Below are 16,876 nucleotides of genomic sequence, written 5' to 3'. Positions count from 1 at the left end.
TTCCCATTACTGTGGATTAAACCCAGGGTCTCACAGACATGGTATGCTTTACCACTGAGCTACATGTCCAGCCTTTCAAGTTTTATTGAGAACTGTTTATATTGCAATCAGATAAACTTTTAGTAAAAGAAATAAAAGCAAAATCAGCAATTTTTACCTTTCTCTGTCATACTTTAAATGAGACACTTTTATTTAAAATGGACCAGTTTTTAATGGGCTATGAGTAGAGTGTCTTTAGTTTATATTAATAGAAACAATAAGTAAATTGGAATTTTCTTTTGATATTGTGACAGTGGGATTTGGTTTTAGTTATACTTTATTTGGATGGTATAATTTTAGAAGTTTGTTGTAGCATGAATAATAAAAATCCAAAAACAGATATTGGGGTGAAAACTAAAGATCAGAGAAGTAAAGCAGCCAGCCACTAAAGTTTCTCACCTCTACCAATGATTTTTAGACCAAAGGGGTGATCCAGTGAACCTCAGATTGCATCTCCAGACTATACTACTCCTCAGACCCCTTGAGCTACTATTTCCTCTTGCCTTATATTCCACCCTAGTGCTGGGATTAAAGGTATGAGATCCCAAGTGCTGAGATCATTGTGTGAGCTTTGTTTATCTTTTAGACTGATCAGTTTTATGTAGCTCATGGTGGCCTTGAACTCACAGATACCTGTCTGTCTCTGTCTCCTAAGTGCTCGGATTAAAGGTGTGTACCACCACTGCCTGGCCTCTTTGGCTAGCTAGTGTGGCTAGCTTTGCAGTCTGATCTTCTGGCAAGCTTTATTTATTATATCATAAAACATCCCCACAGTTTGTAGAGTTTAATTTTAACCTACTGTCTTATCTCTTCTTAGTCTGTAAGACCTGTATTGTCCAGCACTTTGAAGACAGCAATGATTGTCCAAGGTGTGGCAACCAAGTTCATGAAACAAATCCATTAGAAATGTTGAGGTAAAGATATATATTTCATAATTTGTCTGATTTTAACTGTATACATTTATAATCTTTATCAATTATTACACTACTTGAACATAAGTCAGGCTTTTACAGTTTTTTTAATGCATTTTACTTCATTTTTACATCTTTTAATGAAAATTTGAAATAAGATTATGTAATAGTTAGGAAATATATCTTCAGTTAAAATGATAACATTCTCTTGGGCTTTTCAGCTTGACTTCTATTGAGTCATTTTCAGATGCAGGTGAACTAGATTGGATAAATGTATTGGTAATAAAATAATCGGAAGGCAATAGTAGGAAAGAAATGCATTCTGGGAGAAAAGAAACTGACAGGTGATGGTCCCTAAGAATGGAAGGATGATGCAAGGTGGTTAAGAAAGAATTTGTGGGAGACAGACCGAGAAGTAGCTGAGAGTAAGGCTCAGAGAAAAGTGTGTCAATCAAGTGGAAGAAAATAGAGTCAGTCCTTTTCACTTTGAGCCTGTTTGGGAGTGTTGTAGTATCATGTCAGACTTTAATAGTGAGGTAACCAAGGGAAGTCTGTGTTGCTCTGGAGAGGTTTCATGAGACAGTCCTGACATACGTGGGTGAAAGGAGGTGGCTGAATTAATTGTTCAGCATCTGTTGGAAATACAGACTAGACCCAAGGTTTGAGACAAACAACTGCCCACATGTTAGTTTCAAGCTACAAAAATAGATGAGGACCCTGGAAACATGGCCCATGGAAAAAACTGAAAGAAGGAAGATGACATACAGAGAGCAACACAGAATATTCAGCCCTCGGTGTCTCTGGGTTCTGTCTCCAGTGGATTTGGCCAAGCTCCCATCAGATATATTTGCAAGAAAAATTGCTTCTGTACTGCGCATTCAATTGTCATTATCCCCAAAGAAAAAATTAGCTAGTGCATTCACATTGTATTACTATATGCAGACTCCAGCTGGTTTGAAGCTATAGAAAGATGTGTATTAGATATGACATCCTAAAGTGTTTTATATAAAGGACTTGACCATCCAGATTTGGTGTCTGAAGAGTCCTGGAACCTGCTCCTTAACATTGGGGGATAACTTTAGTTGGATAAAGAAAAATATTTAGGCACATAGAACAGACAGGGGAACAAATTAAAACAGGGAAAGGGAATTTCATGGAGTTTGTGTGAACCCAGATTGCTGTGACACTATACTGGTCATAGGGATCAATGACAGGGAGTTCAGGAAGATAAAAGCAGCAAGTAAGAGTATGTAACAGAAATAACAGGCTATACGCTTCAAAGTTTTTCAGGTTGAAAGATTTAAAAAGGTGTGTGTGTCTGTCTGCCTGTCTGTCTGTCTGTGGTGTGTCTACAGCAGATATGTGCAGAGTCCAGAAGAAGGCATTAGATCTGGAGCTAGAGTTGGGGCAGCTGTGAGCCGTCCATTGTGGGTGCTGGGAACTGGCCTCCAGTCCACTGCAAGAGCATCAAGTTCTCTACACTGCTGGGCCATCTCTGCTGCTCCAGAAATAGCTTTCACAGACGCTTAAGTTAAGGAAAAGATTTTGCTTCTTTAGATGTTTGATGTCTGAGAAGAGTAACGCTGTTAAGCAGAATAAAATGGAGTAGGTATTGTAGAAGCAGCAGAATAGGCTGAAGAAATGGAGCCAGTTATGTATCATCAGGAAAAGAAAACTAGAAAAATGCCGAGATAAATAAGTTTGTGTCTAGGGAGCTAGAATAGTCAAACTGTCCACATTTTTCAGAAGATGAAATGGAGCACAGTCATTTTTAGAAAAGAACCTGTGCTGTAGGGATTTGAAGAGTGGGAACGTTAGCTATTGCTGTATGACAAACCACCTCTAAATTAATGTTTCAGATGGCAAGCATTCCTTTCTTTTTTACCATTGGAATGGGTTAGTGAGCAATCTTGGCTTTACTCATTGCTGCTTATTCAGTTAACTACTGTGTTCTGCCATGTATTGGGATCTGCCACCATGGTGGTCTAGGGCTGCCTCCGCAGGGCAGTGGAGCACTCCCCTACTTGCTGAACATGGAGAAGAAATGCAGGGCCTCTTAAGACCTAGGCAAGGTCCAAGCTCAGCGTTACTTGTCCCACATTCTTTTTGGTCTAAGCAATTTTCCAGTGTAGTCCCTATTCTTGGGATTGTGAATTTCAGACATCTGGGCTCTACCTCTTGATCAAGCAAAGGCATGTTCAGAGGGTGTACATGTAGAGAAGGCTGGGGGCTTTGGGACTACTACTTACTTGTAAGAAATCTCAACTGTTTGCATATTGGATTTTGATATCTTCATTGTTTATCCTCCCAACCCCTGAAGGTTGGATAATACACTGGAGGAGATTATATTTAAGCTGGTACCTGGACTACGAGAACGTAAGTTGCCCTTTGGGTTCTACAGACTTTTCGTGTTTTGTGAGATCACTATTTCTATTAAAGATTTCATCTTCCTATGCTTTTCATTTTTTTTCCTTCAAATTAGAAGAACTTCAGCGTGAATTGGAATTTTGGAAGAAAAATAAACCTCAAGAAAATGGACAAGGTAACTCTTATTTGTGTTTCTGGTGCCTCTCGTTGTTAAGTTGGTGGAGTACTGTCTTTCTACACTCACAGTTCTCCTGTGCAAGACTCATGCAGCCCTTCATGAGATAGTATCTGAATCAGTGAGGGTCTGCATGACTTCAGGTGAAGGTAGTTGAAGAGTGAAATTGGACTTTGGGAGGAAAAAGAAAAGAAGTGAAAGAGGAAACTGAGTAGGTGGTAATACCTAGTTTCAGGACAGAAAAATCTGTTACAAGAAATAATCTTAGTGTGCACCTCAAACGTGAGGGTATTTTAATTTTACTTCACTTATAAAAGCACTTTAATGGGAGACGGAAATGAATGTGGCTAAGAGCCAAGTTGGGATTTGCTGTGCTCTGCGGCTCTGAAAGGAATGCAGGTGGGACTCTCATGGTCAGGCTTAGGGCTTGCATCTGTCAGCAGGTGTTTTGTGTGTTCATCAGGGTGTTCCCATCACCAGACCAAGTGTCCAGGTTCTTCTCTGGGACCCAGGTGATAACTAACCGTTTCAGCAGGGCCTGGAGAAACCTACACACAGACATGATAACTCAATTCAGTCCCTTGGTCCCTCAAGGTGACAACAGAGAACTGACTTGGAGCTCTATCCTCTGACATTCACACATGCACCTGTACACACAGTGTTTAAAAGTCATCACAGGGAAGGCAGAGTTAGGCCAGTCTCTTAGGCCAGCCAGTCCATCCTAGTCAGTGAGTTCAAGGCCAGTGAGCAACCCCATCTCAAAAAACCAAGGTAGATAGCACTTGAGGAAGAGCATCCAAGATTGAGTCTTGTCCTCTGTGAACACACACACTCACACACACATTTATACACAGTAACAGCAATAATTTCAACAAAGTGGCAAATTGTAGCTTTTTAACTCTTTACTCTTTGGGGACCCACCACCTAGCTCCCAAATAATCACACATGGAGACTTAATTATTACCTGCCCTTAGCTTGGCTTGTTTCTAGCCAGCTTTTCTTAAATTATTCCCCGTCTACCTGTTGCCTCTGGGCTTTTATCTTTCTCTATTTCTGTCTACCTTTCAGTACTTACTAAGCTGGGCTTGCTGTGTAGCTGGGTGGATGACCCCTGATGTCCTCCCCTTCTCTTGTTCCTTCTTCCTCTTTGCTCTTTTTCTCCTTCTGTTCTGCTCTCTGCCTGCCAGCCCCACCTATCCTTTCTCCTGCCTCACTATTGACCAATCAGATGTTTTAGACAGGCAAAGTAGCACAGCTTTGCAGAGTTAAACAAATGCAACAAAAAAGAATACAACACATCTTTGCATCATTAAACAAATGTTCCAAATGTAGCACATCTTCAAATAATATTCCACAACACAGATGTTATTGTACTGAGAATGAGCTGTTTGTATGTATATGGTATCCATACAAAGGGATATCTAAATTACAGAGCAATATGATTCTTCGTGTTTTTCAACACAAGACTTCATTCAGAATGTCCTAAATACCATCACAGTAGCCTCTGTGCATTTGTGAATGTAGTCCTGGCCTTGATTTCCTCATAAAGCCATTGAATTCTCATCAACTTTCATAAATTCAGTGCCATTTCAGATGGACGAGGAAATGCATGTTCTCTTTTTCTCATTTATAATGGGGATAATGGCTTTAATAGTTAACTGTAGAACTAATCCCTCAGCAGGGGAGCTTTGATAATAGTTTTGATGAGTAGAATAAGGCAGCAAGAGGCTGTTTTTATACCTAACAACAAAATGAAGATGCTGAAATGGCTTAACCAAAAGCTTATTTTACCTGTGTGCAATGTACTTAGACAGCTTAATGTTAAAAAAGTAGATCATACAAAATTAATTAAATATTCCAGTTTCTACTAACACAAAAGCACATGGAATTGCTGTCAGAATTACAGAATAGGTTTAAGCTAGGATTTTTTTGTGTTTGAGGGTCATACACAAAATAGACCTATTTTATATCCTGGTTTATGATTTTCATCTCCCTTTTCCTATTTTCTCCTTTTCAAAATACTTTTGGATTTGGTCTTTAATGGGGGGGGCTTTTCATTGAGCTGGGTGTTTGGTTCATGAAACACAGCGTCTGTACATGGGTTCTGTGTAAATAAGGATGGGAAAAAGAAAGAGCCATCTTCCCACTTTCGTAAGTACAGTGTAAGGCTTTTACTATATTGAACAAAGACTATTCTCTCATTGGTAGGGCTAGCTGATTTTTCATATTTAGCTTGGGTAGATATAATTCATCTGAAAAGGTTTCCTGAATCTTACATGGTCACATATTTCATATTTCATACTTCCCCATCTTATATTTGGCACCCCCCCACACCTTTTGTTTTGTTTTGTTTTTTGCCTTTTCCTGTACCCTGGCACCATAATGCTGAAGATGGTAACTCCTGGTATTTGTTACTTCCTCATTTCCTTGACAAAATACTTGACAAGAAGCAACCAGGAGGGGATGGGGAGAGAAGAAAAGGTTGGTTAGTCTGTGACTGAGAGTTAAGTACATCATGGCAAGCAAGGCGTGGGAGCAAGAGCAGGAGGCTCCCAGTCACATTAAACCCATTTTCATAAAGAAGAGACTAGGAAGTGCGGCTGAGTGGTTAGACCTCAGGACCCACTCTTCTCCAGCAAGGCTCCCTCCTAAAGGGTTCATAGCCTTTCAGACAGCACCACCACTCAAGCACATGAGACAGTTCAGACATCATGCCCTTTAATTGTGTTATTGGTACCTCAGGCCTAGCACAATGTGTGTCTGAAACACTGTTCAAGGCATTCCATAATGCATCAATAAATGCAGTTGTATGCATGTAACATTTTAAGCATACTTTATGTTATGTATAGTATTCATATTTTCTTAGTGGAATTTTAACATGTTAAGTGGCTACAAAGCATGATTTTAAAAATCTCATTTTTTCTATAGCTGATTTTATAAATAATTTGTAATTTGAAGAATTTAGAATATAATTTGAAAGTTATCACTTGGTTTTTATTTTGAGGACATCTGTTACTGAATTTGGAAGTATTTGTTATCCTATTTGCCTTCTAAAGTAGCCTAATCACTAATTTCAGTCTTTTATGACCAAAAATACAGTGAATCCAAAATCTTTGATTTGGATTTTTCCAGTATGCCTGGAAATCTTACACTGTAAAGTTTCTGATGGCCTTTGGGGAATATTCCATTGCTGAGTATGTTAGAAGATCTTAAAAAGTACTCACATTTTCAATTAGCATTTCTTCAGACCAGTTAGGAAATATTTTAGGGTGTTTATTGCTTTCATGAGTACCGGATTGTTGATTGACTTTCAACGTTGGGTTACGTGGGCTTTGCTTCAATTATACAGATGACATTTCAAAGGTTGACAAATGTAAAGCAGATGAAGAAGGTGATGAAAACCAAGATGATAAGGACTACCATAGAAGTGACCCACAAATTGCTATCTGTCTAGATTGTTTACGAAATAATGGGCAGTCAGGGGACAATGTAGTAAAGGTGAGTGGACAGATTTCTCTGTTAATTTTTGATGGATTTTTCCAACTCCTCAAAATGATTTCTTTCAAGGTTTTTTGTTAATGTAATGCACTTGAATGCCATTCTCTGCAGTCCCACACTGGGAATATGACCCAGACATTGCTTTCCAGGCACCTAGCATCCCACCCCCAACCATCCCGGGCCAATGCCACCATCTAGTGGCTAATTTTTAAATTGCAACAGCCAACTCAAGAGTGGTTATTTCATTCAAGCAGTGTCTCCGACCTTTTTATTAATTATCTTTATATGTTCTTTTTTAAATTTAGTTGTATTTTATATCTGTAGATGTTTTACCTCTGTGTATGCCTTGCATCTTGTGCATGCCTGGTGCCAGCAAAAGCTATCAAAGGGTGTCCTCTGGAGTACAGGTGGTTGTGAGCTGCCATGTGGGTGCTGGGAATTGAGCCTGGGTCCTCTGGAAGAGTGCTGGTGCTCTTACTGCTGAGCCCTAAATTATATTCCTCAATCTTCTACTTTTATTTAAGATTCTGTAAGCCTCCAATGCATGGCTAATATATTTTATTAATACAATTATAGGTTTTGAAGTAAAGTTGTGTTATAAGGCCCCTATGAACTAATAAACTTCTTGAAGAATTTAGTTATTATCTACTACATGGTCCTCATTTCTCATCATGTTTCCCTGTGTCTGACCATTCAACCGCCTCCTAAGGGATACTAAAACTCACCGCTGTCTTCATTATTTAGTTTTTCCTGTTTTTTTTTTTTTTTTAATTGGGAGCAGCTTTCATTCTCATTATAAATGTTCACTACTTTAGTTCTTACATAGATTTTTGTCACTTTGTCCAAGCACATACCAGTCACTAAGGGTTTTTTTCTGCATTTTGTTTTATGTACAAGTTCATGTTTTCTGCTTATAATTTTCTTTTGCTTCATCTCTGTAAATCAGTAGATCTTTCAGTTGAATTTATTTACTGTTGTATTACTAATAACAGTACTTTGTATTGGGAAATTTTAAAAAATCATTTTTAACTATCAGCATCTTTCAGGAAAGGATATATCAAAGCATAGTAAGCAAATGATTATTTAGTCACTGATGTGATAATGATATAAGTGGTTTAAAAAGAAAGGCCTGTCACTTGAGACAGTTGAGTTAGGTGTCAGGTGGGGTGGGAGCAGGACTAGGAAGTAACTCCTAGCTGAGCATATGTAAAGGATTTCTTTGGAGGACAAGGAAAAATTTGAATTAGATATTGTAATGGTTGAACAACTATAAAAACTACTAAATTGTTCATTTTAAATAATGTCTTTATGGTGTTACATTTCAATTTAAGAAGTTAAAGTCACACTTGTTAATTACTCTGCTTGGTAGAGATGTAAATCATAATACTAAAAAAAAATAAGAAGAAAACATGATAAAGAATTTGGGCTTAAACAAAAAGCTAACTTTTGTTTTTGTAAAGCTCCACAAAACTGAAGGATTGTCAAGCTGTGTCGTAGAACTGCAGACCCCTCGGAGCCCACAGGAGGGACTGCTGCAGATTTTGTGTTTAGTCTTTTAACTCTTCCAAAGCAAAGAAAGACAGGATCTGTATTTTATCAGCCTCTGACAGCTGCTGAGCCACTTCTGCTTCTGAAGGAGCTGAGTTGGGGCACTTCAGACGCTACACTCACACTGTGGTCTCAGGGAAAACAGCTTAGACGGAAGGGACATTTCTGAATTCTGCACTTCATGACTCGAGATGGACAGCAGGACAGAGTAAGGGTGTTGGTGCCATAGGGAGGGAAGATGATATTCTTGAAACAAAACAGTGTTCTTCCATGTGGTATTACTTCAAATATGCAGATGTTCCAAAGATACTGATCCTTTCTAGACAGCTGAGCAGGGTAGGGTTAGACATGGACCTCCTCCCCCACCCCCTGCAGTTTCCTGTGAGCCCTGGGGTGTAGCACAGTGCTCCCCTTCTCCATATGTCAGGAAGGAGATGGTGAGAAGAAACCCCACTCCTAGCTCCTGTGCACCATCCTGACTTCTGCCCAGCACCTGTCAGTCATTGCCTCTTACGGTGTCAGCACTTTCTAGACATAGATACAGTAGTTCTCAGGTGTAGAAAACCAGGGAACAAAGCACGTTTAGTTTGGTTTCATTATAAAGTATTTCTAGAGAAGGTGCTTATTACTTATTTTCTAAGTATTTCCAAGTCAACTTTCACAGACTCCAGATTAGAATTTTATTAGATCTGTGTCGGGCTTTATTGAATTATGAATTATAGAAACATTCTTTTGCCTTGTCTTAAAAATGTTCCTTTAACTGTTCTGACATCTCTGAATTATTAATGACTAGGAGCAGTGGGAGGGTGGGGCTCTGCTCAAGCTTAAAGAGTGAGTCAGAACCGCTGTCTCCATGTAAAACAAGAAACGCATGAAGGCATACAGACCTTAGTGATGTATAGTAACCTGCAGTAACCCCTCCCTGGGGAATGCTCTTCCTCCACCCAGAGCCCACGCTGCACAGCTGGCAGGTGCTGAGGCATGCAGTGGACTTAACTCTTGAAGCTCCTCCCAAGTCTGCTCTCTGCAGTTATTTCCAGATTCTGCACTGTGCTGAACAAGTGTCACTAAGTAACATCGTTTAATAAAATGTTGACATTTTGTAGCCTCTTTATTAAACTATTTTCTTTATTTAAAAAAATCTTAGAGAAAAACAGATTGTCTACTTGACAAGATTTTGCTAATTCACACACTGATACATTGTTAAAGAATGCCATGTAAATAAGCAATGTTTAGGAACATTTTACTTAAAAGAATTAAAAATTTTTGGTTTTTTGTTTTACGTTTTAAAAATACTAAAGCATATAGTGAAAACCATGCCTTTGGTTTTGGTATGGTACAGTTTGGTGTGGGGTGGTCTTATGAGACACTCTCCCCTTGCAGCCCAGGTGGAAGTCAAACTCAAATCCCACCTTAAAATCCTCTGAATGCTGGAATTACAAGTGTATGTATGCCTAAGTATATGCCCGAGAATGCCTAAGGTTTTAGTAAAAACAAATTAGAGTGTTTAATTTGTCATTTGTTTCCTTTAGGGTCTCATGAAGAAATTCATTCGATGTTCTACACGAGTTACTGTAGGAACTATTAAAAAGTTTCTAAGTTTAAAACTAAAACTTCCAAGTTCTTATGAGGTAAGTAAAATAATACCTAATTGTGACTGTTTTGATGATTCTGATCTGTAGGAAAAGAAGTAAAATCAGAATATATCCAAATTTTTTGTAGGAACTGGTTATTTTCATTATATATACCATATAAAAATTAATTTTTAGACTATAATATTTATGTAATATTTTATAACAATATATCCCAAGAACATCACATCAATGCATTTGTGACTAAAGAAGGTATTTGTAAAACTTACATAAGATACTCCAGATACTCCCTGGCTAAATGTTTTCTTTTTTATAATGTCAACATGCTTTAAGATGTGTCACTTTTTAAATTTTTTTGTCTTACTGTTTAACAGCTTTATGCATTTATATAGTGACTCTGACTTGCTTCCTTACCTACTCCCCTCTCTCCTCAGCCCCTCCTCTGGTTGGAAACCTTTTCAGTACATTCTACTCCTACTTTTGTGCCTTCTCTTTGTTTGTGGTCCATTGAGGTTAGTAAGAGTTTCTTGCCTGAGCCTGAGTAAGTGGTTATTACTGGAACAAGGACAACTTACACTGGACACACCACCAAAGAAAATGACCCCTTCCCCAGGCAGCCATTAATTGCCAGTTTTTCCCCAGCGTAGGATGGGCCTCATGGACTCCTCTCCCATCTCTGATGAAGTGATGCTCTGCCCAGCTGTGCAGGTCTTATGTAGATCACTACAGCTGCAGGAAGTCCATAGCTAGTGCAGAGGCTAAGTCATGCCCCATCTCTCCATCCTGTCTCCTTTTCTGTGATATCCCCTGAGTCTAGAGGGAGAACAAAGCACAAACCTCACATAGCAAACAGGAGATGGATGTGAAGTATGGGCAGGTTCCCTATCGTCCAGTTGTGAGCGGAACAGCAGCCAAAGGACAGGCACACTGTTGAGATGTGTGGCATTTCCTGAGACTGATAGTCTTTTCTGAAAGGAGAACTGAAGTGTCAAGGGATTTAAGCACAGTCCTTGAAAGGAAGGAGTCTTATCTGAGGAAGCTTCTGACATGGAAGCTGATGGCAATGTTTCACGTGACTGATGACTAGTCTGTTTTTTGTTTTTGTTTTTGTTTTTTTGACAGTAGGAAAATTATATTTATTGGCATTCAAGTTACAAAATAAATTTTTGAAAAATGTTGAAAACAAGATTGATTTACATGACAATCCCAGTTCCCTTCTCCCTCCCTTCCTCCCCTACCACCCCCCCAACTAAAACCCTACCTATCACATGTCCTTTCTTCTAATCTACACCTGACTCAACCTTTCTGCTCCCTCATGACCTCTGCATCCTTCCTCTTCTTCCCTTCTCATTCTCGTAGCTCTGGGTTAATTTTTTTATTAGTTTGATTGTGTGGTTTAAAAAAAAAATCCCTATATGGGGCTGGAGAGATTACCCAACAGTTAAGAGCACTGGCTGCTCTTCCAGAGGACCCAGGTTCAATTCCCAGCACCCACTTGGCAGCTCACAACTGTCTGTAATCCAGCTCCAAGTGATTTGACACACTCAATAGACATACATGCAGGTAAAACACCAATGCACATAAAATAAGAATAAATCATTGGTAAACATAAAAGATAACAACTTTATAGATAGCATCTATAGTGAAAAAATATACAATGAATTTTTTACTGTATTGTTTGTTTTGTTTTCTTCATGCAAAATATTGTATATAGTTTTATTTTTTTAAAGTCTGGTTTGCTGAGTTAATTATCATCAGAAAGTTACTAGAGTTAAGAAAACTGTTCTCTGTCTTCTGCCATGGACCATGATCTTTCTTTTTTAACAATTCCTTATCTATCCTAATCAAAGAACTTGTCCTTGGCTTTTTTTAAGATATCGATTGGTCTCCTATTATTTTGCTGCCCTGCATATAGGGCTTTGATTTAATGAAATGTCTAAATTTTCCATGGCAGCATTGCTAATTGGGACAGGGTACTTCAAGTTGCTAATGACTAGGTGCAGCCTGTCTGATTAGTACTGATTAGTAATTGCACCTTTATATCTTTGCTTAGGGATTTGTTTTACAGGCAAGATAAAGAGTTTCTACTTTGTTCTTGTAAGAGTTCATAAGTGAAAAATTCCAAAGTTTATATATCACCATAAATCATTAAAATATCAATTACTTAGTTCATGTATCATTGGGAATATATTTTGTGTTAGGCTTCAAGCTCAAAATTTCAGTCTTTGTATAGATAGATAGATAGACATTTATTTAAAACTCATTTTCCCCCTCCACACCTGAAATAAAATCTTATAGCCTGTTTCTTTTACTGGAAACTAGAGGACAGACATTTATAGGGATCTTTGATAAACATTCATTATATATTCTTTGATGAATTAATGAACCACACACAAAGTTCTTGTGCCATTTCGAAGCTTTTAGGGGAGTTTTCCTATAGCCTCAGACAAGGTGTGGGGGAGCTTGTAAGTACAGTTCGCTTTGACATTTCATACAAGGTGAGCAGAGGACCCACAAGTACACCAGAGGCGAAAGCCCTGAACGAAGATTGTGCCAGCGTTGTAATGCCCTGTCTCTAACCCCAGACTAAGGAAAGGTATAAAACTGCTTCCCCGCCGGGCATTGGTAGCACACACCTTTAAACCCAGCACTCAGGAGACAGAGGCAGATGGATCTCTGTGAGTTCGAGGCCAGCCTGGTCTCCAGAGCGAGTGCCAGGATAGGCTCCAAAGCTATACAGAGAAACCCTGTCTCGAAAAACCAAAAAAAAAAAAAAAAAAAAAAAAAAAACTGCTTCCCCTCCTGGCAACTCCAGAGGATTTAGAATGAGCTTGCTACACTTGTGCGATCTTCCGCTCTCTTATTAAACGCTGCACTTTTCTCATTGAGTAAGAGTGGTCCCAGGGTTAAAGAATACAACCGGAGGAGGTTGGTGTTGCATTCATAAACTGTGTATCAACTTGAGATACGGTTTTACATCATATGATAAATGATAAATCATGTTACATCTGAACTATTGACGTTCTGTGAGAATGAAAGTTGAGTGTTCTTTTGAAACTAGTACTTCTATGTTGGTATAACTAGTCAGATCTTTTACAATTTGAAAATGTATAAAAATGTATAAATTCACATTTTCTTTGGACTGATATATTTTAATTATTCTTTTTAAAGTTGGATGTGCTGTGCAATGGTGAAATTATGGGGAAGGATCATACTATGGAATTCATCTATATGACAAGATGGCGACTAAGAGGAGAAAATGTAAATTGCTTTTCTATTTACCTATGTGTATATGTAGTTATGTAATTTAAATCCAACAGTATTATTTAGGAACTTTAAGAAATTAGTTTGGGAAAGAGAAGAAACTAGTTCCTCTTCATTCTCCAGCACCTAAATATTGGCCCAAGCACAAGATCAATGTCTGTGTTAAATCTTTTGAAGGTGAGTTTTTAAGTCCAGTAATAAATGCATCCAGGATTTTGCTAGCCTGAGAGCAGAGGCAGCATATGCTTTTTAAATCTTGATGTCTCCTAGAAATGTGAGTGTGTGAAGTGGGGTCAGATAGACTCAGTTCTGCCCTGAGAGCACTAACAGTCAGAAAGGGGAATTGTTGGCTGTGATAGAGAGAACAGATAGGATTAGATAGTCACTAGAAGTATAAAGTCAGGCTTATGGATAAGTGAATTAGTGCAGGGTTCTGATGCCAGGAGTAGATTATTGTGCCCTGGGCCCCAGTGATGAGGGAGAAATTGTTCACAGGAGAAAACCTAAGATCAATCCCCCCCCACCCCCCCAAAAATTTTTTTTTCTGTGTTTTAAGTATTTTTGCTGAGGTTAACTGTGAGTGTACCTAAGCCAGGAATGTTGGGGAAGTGTGAGGCACCCACTCTGTACTATGTTCCAAGCCCTTCTGGGGGAATTCAGAGCATGATTGCAGTGCTACCAGACTCTCCTGATGTGCCTAAGATAGATTAGAAAGCTGCAGCAGTTAATACCCATAAGACATCAAGAGTCTGATACAGTCTATAGGACAGTATATCATGCATTATAGTGTCTCTACCAGGCCTAACTACATTTCCTTATGAAAATGTTAATTACGAACTACAGCAGGAAATGTAGTATCTACAAATAATGGTGGTTGCCGTGTTTCACAGGTATGCTGACATCACATTTAAGCGACATCTGTTGAGATGTTAGAGCCCCTCAAAAAATCCTTGTGCTATATGGTGGTTAAGATATTTGTTTACTTTTTCAGAAGAAAATGGGTGATACGATAATACCGAAACACCTAAGTTCTTAAACCAGGATTTTTGCTGTTTTTCTATCTGGCTTTCACATGGATAACAATCTCTTGGAGACTCGGTACTCTAGTTACTGGCAAAAAATATCTCAAGACCCGGAAGGAAAACTTACATTCTAGTATCAGTCACTTGCTAGTTGTGTGTCCTTGAAGAACTCATCAGACTACTTTAGGGTTCATTTTTTTTAAAAAATACTTGTATTGCATAAATAAAATATGCCTTGTGTGTGGGCTTTAAGGGTTACAAGCGCATTGCTTTCATGTAATCTTTAAGCCTGAAGTGTTTCAGATTCGAGGTGTTCACTGCAGAGTGTAAGTCTGCACTGTTAGAAGCAGATACTCTAATTCTACAGTAATAGTACTACAGTAAATGTAATTTTGTCTTTCTTTGCTAGTTCAGTGGGCATTTCAGCATGTGAGTGCTGGAACTCATCATTGTAAACAGACCAGCCTACAGGTCAAAGGTCACCTCTCCTAGAGTTCACCTGTCTGTCACAAGTGCTGTCCTGAAAGTTGCCTGTGGTGTCCGTTTGTATGTGTCTGGGGTGGAGGAAGGAAGATTTTTACTATTTAGTCCAAGCTGGCCTGGAGCTCACCGTAGCACAGGCTGGCCTCAGACTAATATTCTCCTGCCTCCACCTCATTAGAAGCCTGGGCCGTCAAGCTCAGTCAGCATTGTTAGTTATTTTAATGTCAGAGCATGAAAGGGTTAACTCGTATAAGCTTTTTACTAACATTGCCAACTAAATCAGTCTCAGTGTAATTACATTTCTCATCACACATTTCTGAGGTTTCAGGTTTTTAGTTAGATACATTTTTATTCAAGTTTTTTAAATTGGTCCTGGAGAGATGGCTTGTTCTTTTCTGACCCTGGTTGTTGCCAGTATTCCTTGTCTGTAGTTCTGAGATTGGTCATCCCATCCTTACAGCAGGAGAGTAGGATGTCTGCCAGTTGAGTACTACTACTGACATTGCTAACTAGCATGGCCCTGGGCAAGATCAGCTTGTTCCTGCTCTGATAGTTACTGTTACCTCTCTCTCTCTCTCTCTCTCTCTCTCTCTCTCTCTCTCTCTCTCTCTCTCTCTCTCTCTCTGAGACAGGTTTTCTCTGGTTTTCTCTGTGGCTTTGGTTGGAGCTGTCCTGGAACTAGCTCTTGTAGACCAGGCTGTCCTCGAACTCACAGAGATCCACCTGCCTCTGCCTCCCGAGTGCTGGGATTAAAGGCATATGCCACCAATGCCCGGCTCTGTTACATTTCTTACTTGCTTCTAGGACTTCGTTGTATTAGCATTCTAGTCCACTTAAGATTGATTCATTTACACACAACAGGGTTAAGAATCTAGTTTATTCTGAAGATTTTTAAGCCAAAAATATAGTTTACTGAACAATCCAAACTGCCCATCCTTGTTTGAAGATGTTGCTTTTATCTGCACATGCGTACACACACATCTGTGTATGCTCTGGACATTCTTTTTAAAAAAAAAAAAAAAGAAAAGTATTATTCTGAACCAGCACTGTGTCTAAGGCAGCTTTTATAAAACTCCTGTCTAAACCTTTCAGTTGCCTATCTTCTTTAAAGCCCTAACATGTCTTATATAAGGCCAATAGTTATGCTTTCAATATTGCTTTATGATATATATTTGTACCTGTTGAGACAAAAATTCAATCCTTAAAATCATGTTGCATTGTTTTACCTATTCTCTCAGATGAGCTTTTGAATGGTTTTGTGATTGGCACTGGGCTGTGTTTCTGGATTGCTTTAGCTGTATTTGGCATCTTTTCAGTTTTTCGTTCTTGTCATTGTTGTGGTATGTCTGCTTGTGATTCTACACCCAGTCAGTGACTCAGTGTGTAGCTTCCATTCCTGTCACACTGGAGTACTGAGTCTCTATCTGAGTCATTAGCCTCAGGCAAAGGTACTCCATATTTGCAACCACTCTCCCTCCTGTTTCTGTGCCTCCAGGAAAAGTGTCAGGGACTGAGTTTCCCTTCCAGTTGTGCAGTAACGGAGCACCAGCTTCTGTGGCAGGACTCCCCTTTTCCCAGCTTAAGTCCCCTTCAAGCTTAGTCTCTTGTAGAAAAGATGACCCTTCTAGACCTTGCCTCCATCATGATGGATTATTTTTAAATATCTTTTCCCTATAAATTTAAACAAAGATGTGGTCAAACAACTGCTATAAATTTTATAATTCATAACAGGATTTTTGCTTGACGATTGTTATGCCGAATGATGTTTTGATGTGTTGTTGACTAGTAGGATAAATAGACTTAGTGCAAATACAAATTATCTAGGGATGATGACAAAGTAAAGTTCTACTCCCTAGGCTTGGGGTAGGCCTGAGACTCATTTCTAGAAAGCTCTACTCAGTGTATGAACATCTCTGATCTTTAGAGCAACATTTGGGAGTCATGATCTGTGACCAGGTTTCTTTTCATCTGTGGCTT

At 38.9% G+C, this 16,876-nt stretch overlaps 1 protein-coding gene across 6 annotated transcripts in view; it reads left to right on the top strand.

Moving 5' to 3' along the window:
- The window catches only part of Pcgf5 (polycomb group ring finger 5), a 114,641-nt gene that overhangs the window by 85,579 nt on the left and 12,186 nt on the right, over positions 1-16,876 (top strand). For 5 of the 6 annotated variants that reach the window (XM_027406343.2, XM_027406348.2, XM_027406345.2 and 2 more), the window contains exons 3-8: positions 857-953; positions 3,271-3,326; positions 3,433-3,492; positions 6,842-6,990; positions 10,071-10,169; positions 13,302-13,391. In XM_027406343.2, coding sequence (XP_027262144.1) covers positions 857-953; positions 3,271-3,326; positions 3,433-3,492; positions 6,842-6,990; positions 10,071-10,169; positions 13,302-13,391 — 551 coding nt within the window. The remainder of the gene's footprint in view (positions 1-856; positions 954-3,270; positions 3,327-3,432; positions 3,493-6,841; positions 6,991-10,070; positions 10,170-13,301; positions 13,392-16,876) is intronic. The other variant, XM_027406347.2, reaches the window with a different exon arrangement.

This window comes from Cricetulus griseus, chromosome 3 (assembly GCF_003668045.3).
Source record: "Cricetulus griseus strain 17A/GY chromosome 3, alternate assembly CriGri-PICRH-1.0, whole genome shotgun sequence".
NCBI classification, from domain to species: Eukaryota; Metazoa; Chordata; class Mammalia; order Rodentia; family Cricetidae; genus Cricetulus; species Cricetulus griseus.
The sequence above is the reverse complement of the archived record's forward strand: the minus strand, read 5'-3'. Positions and strand labels throughout refer to the sequence as shown.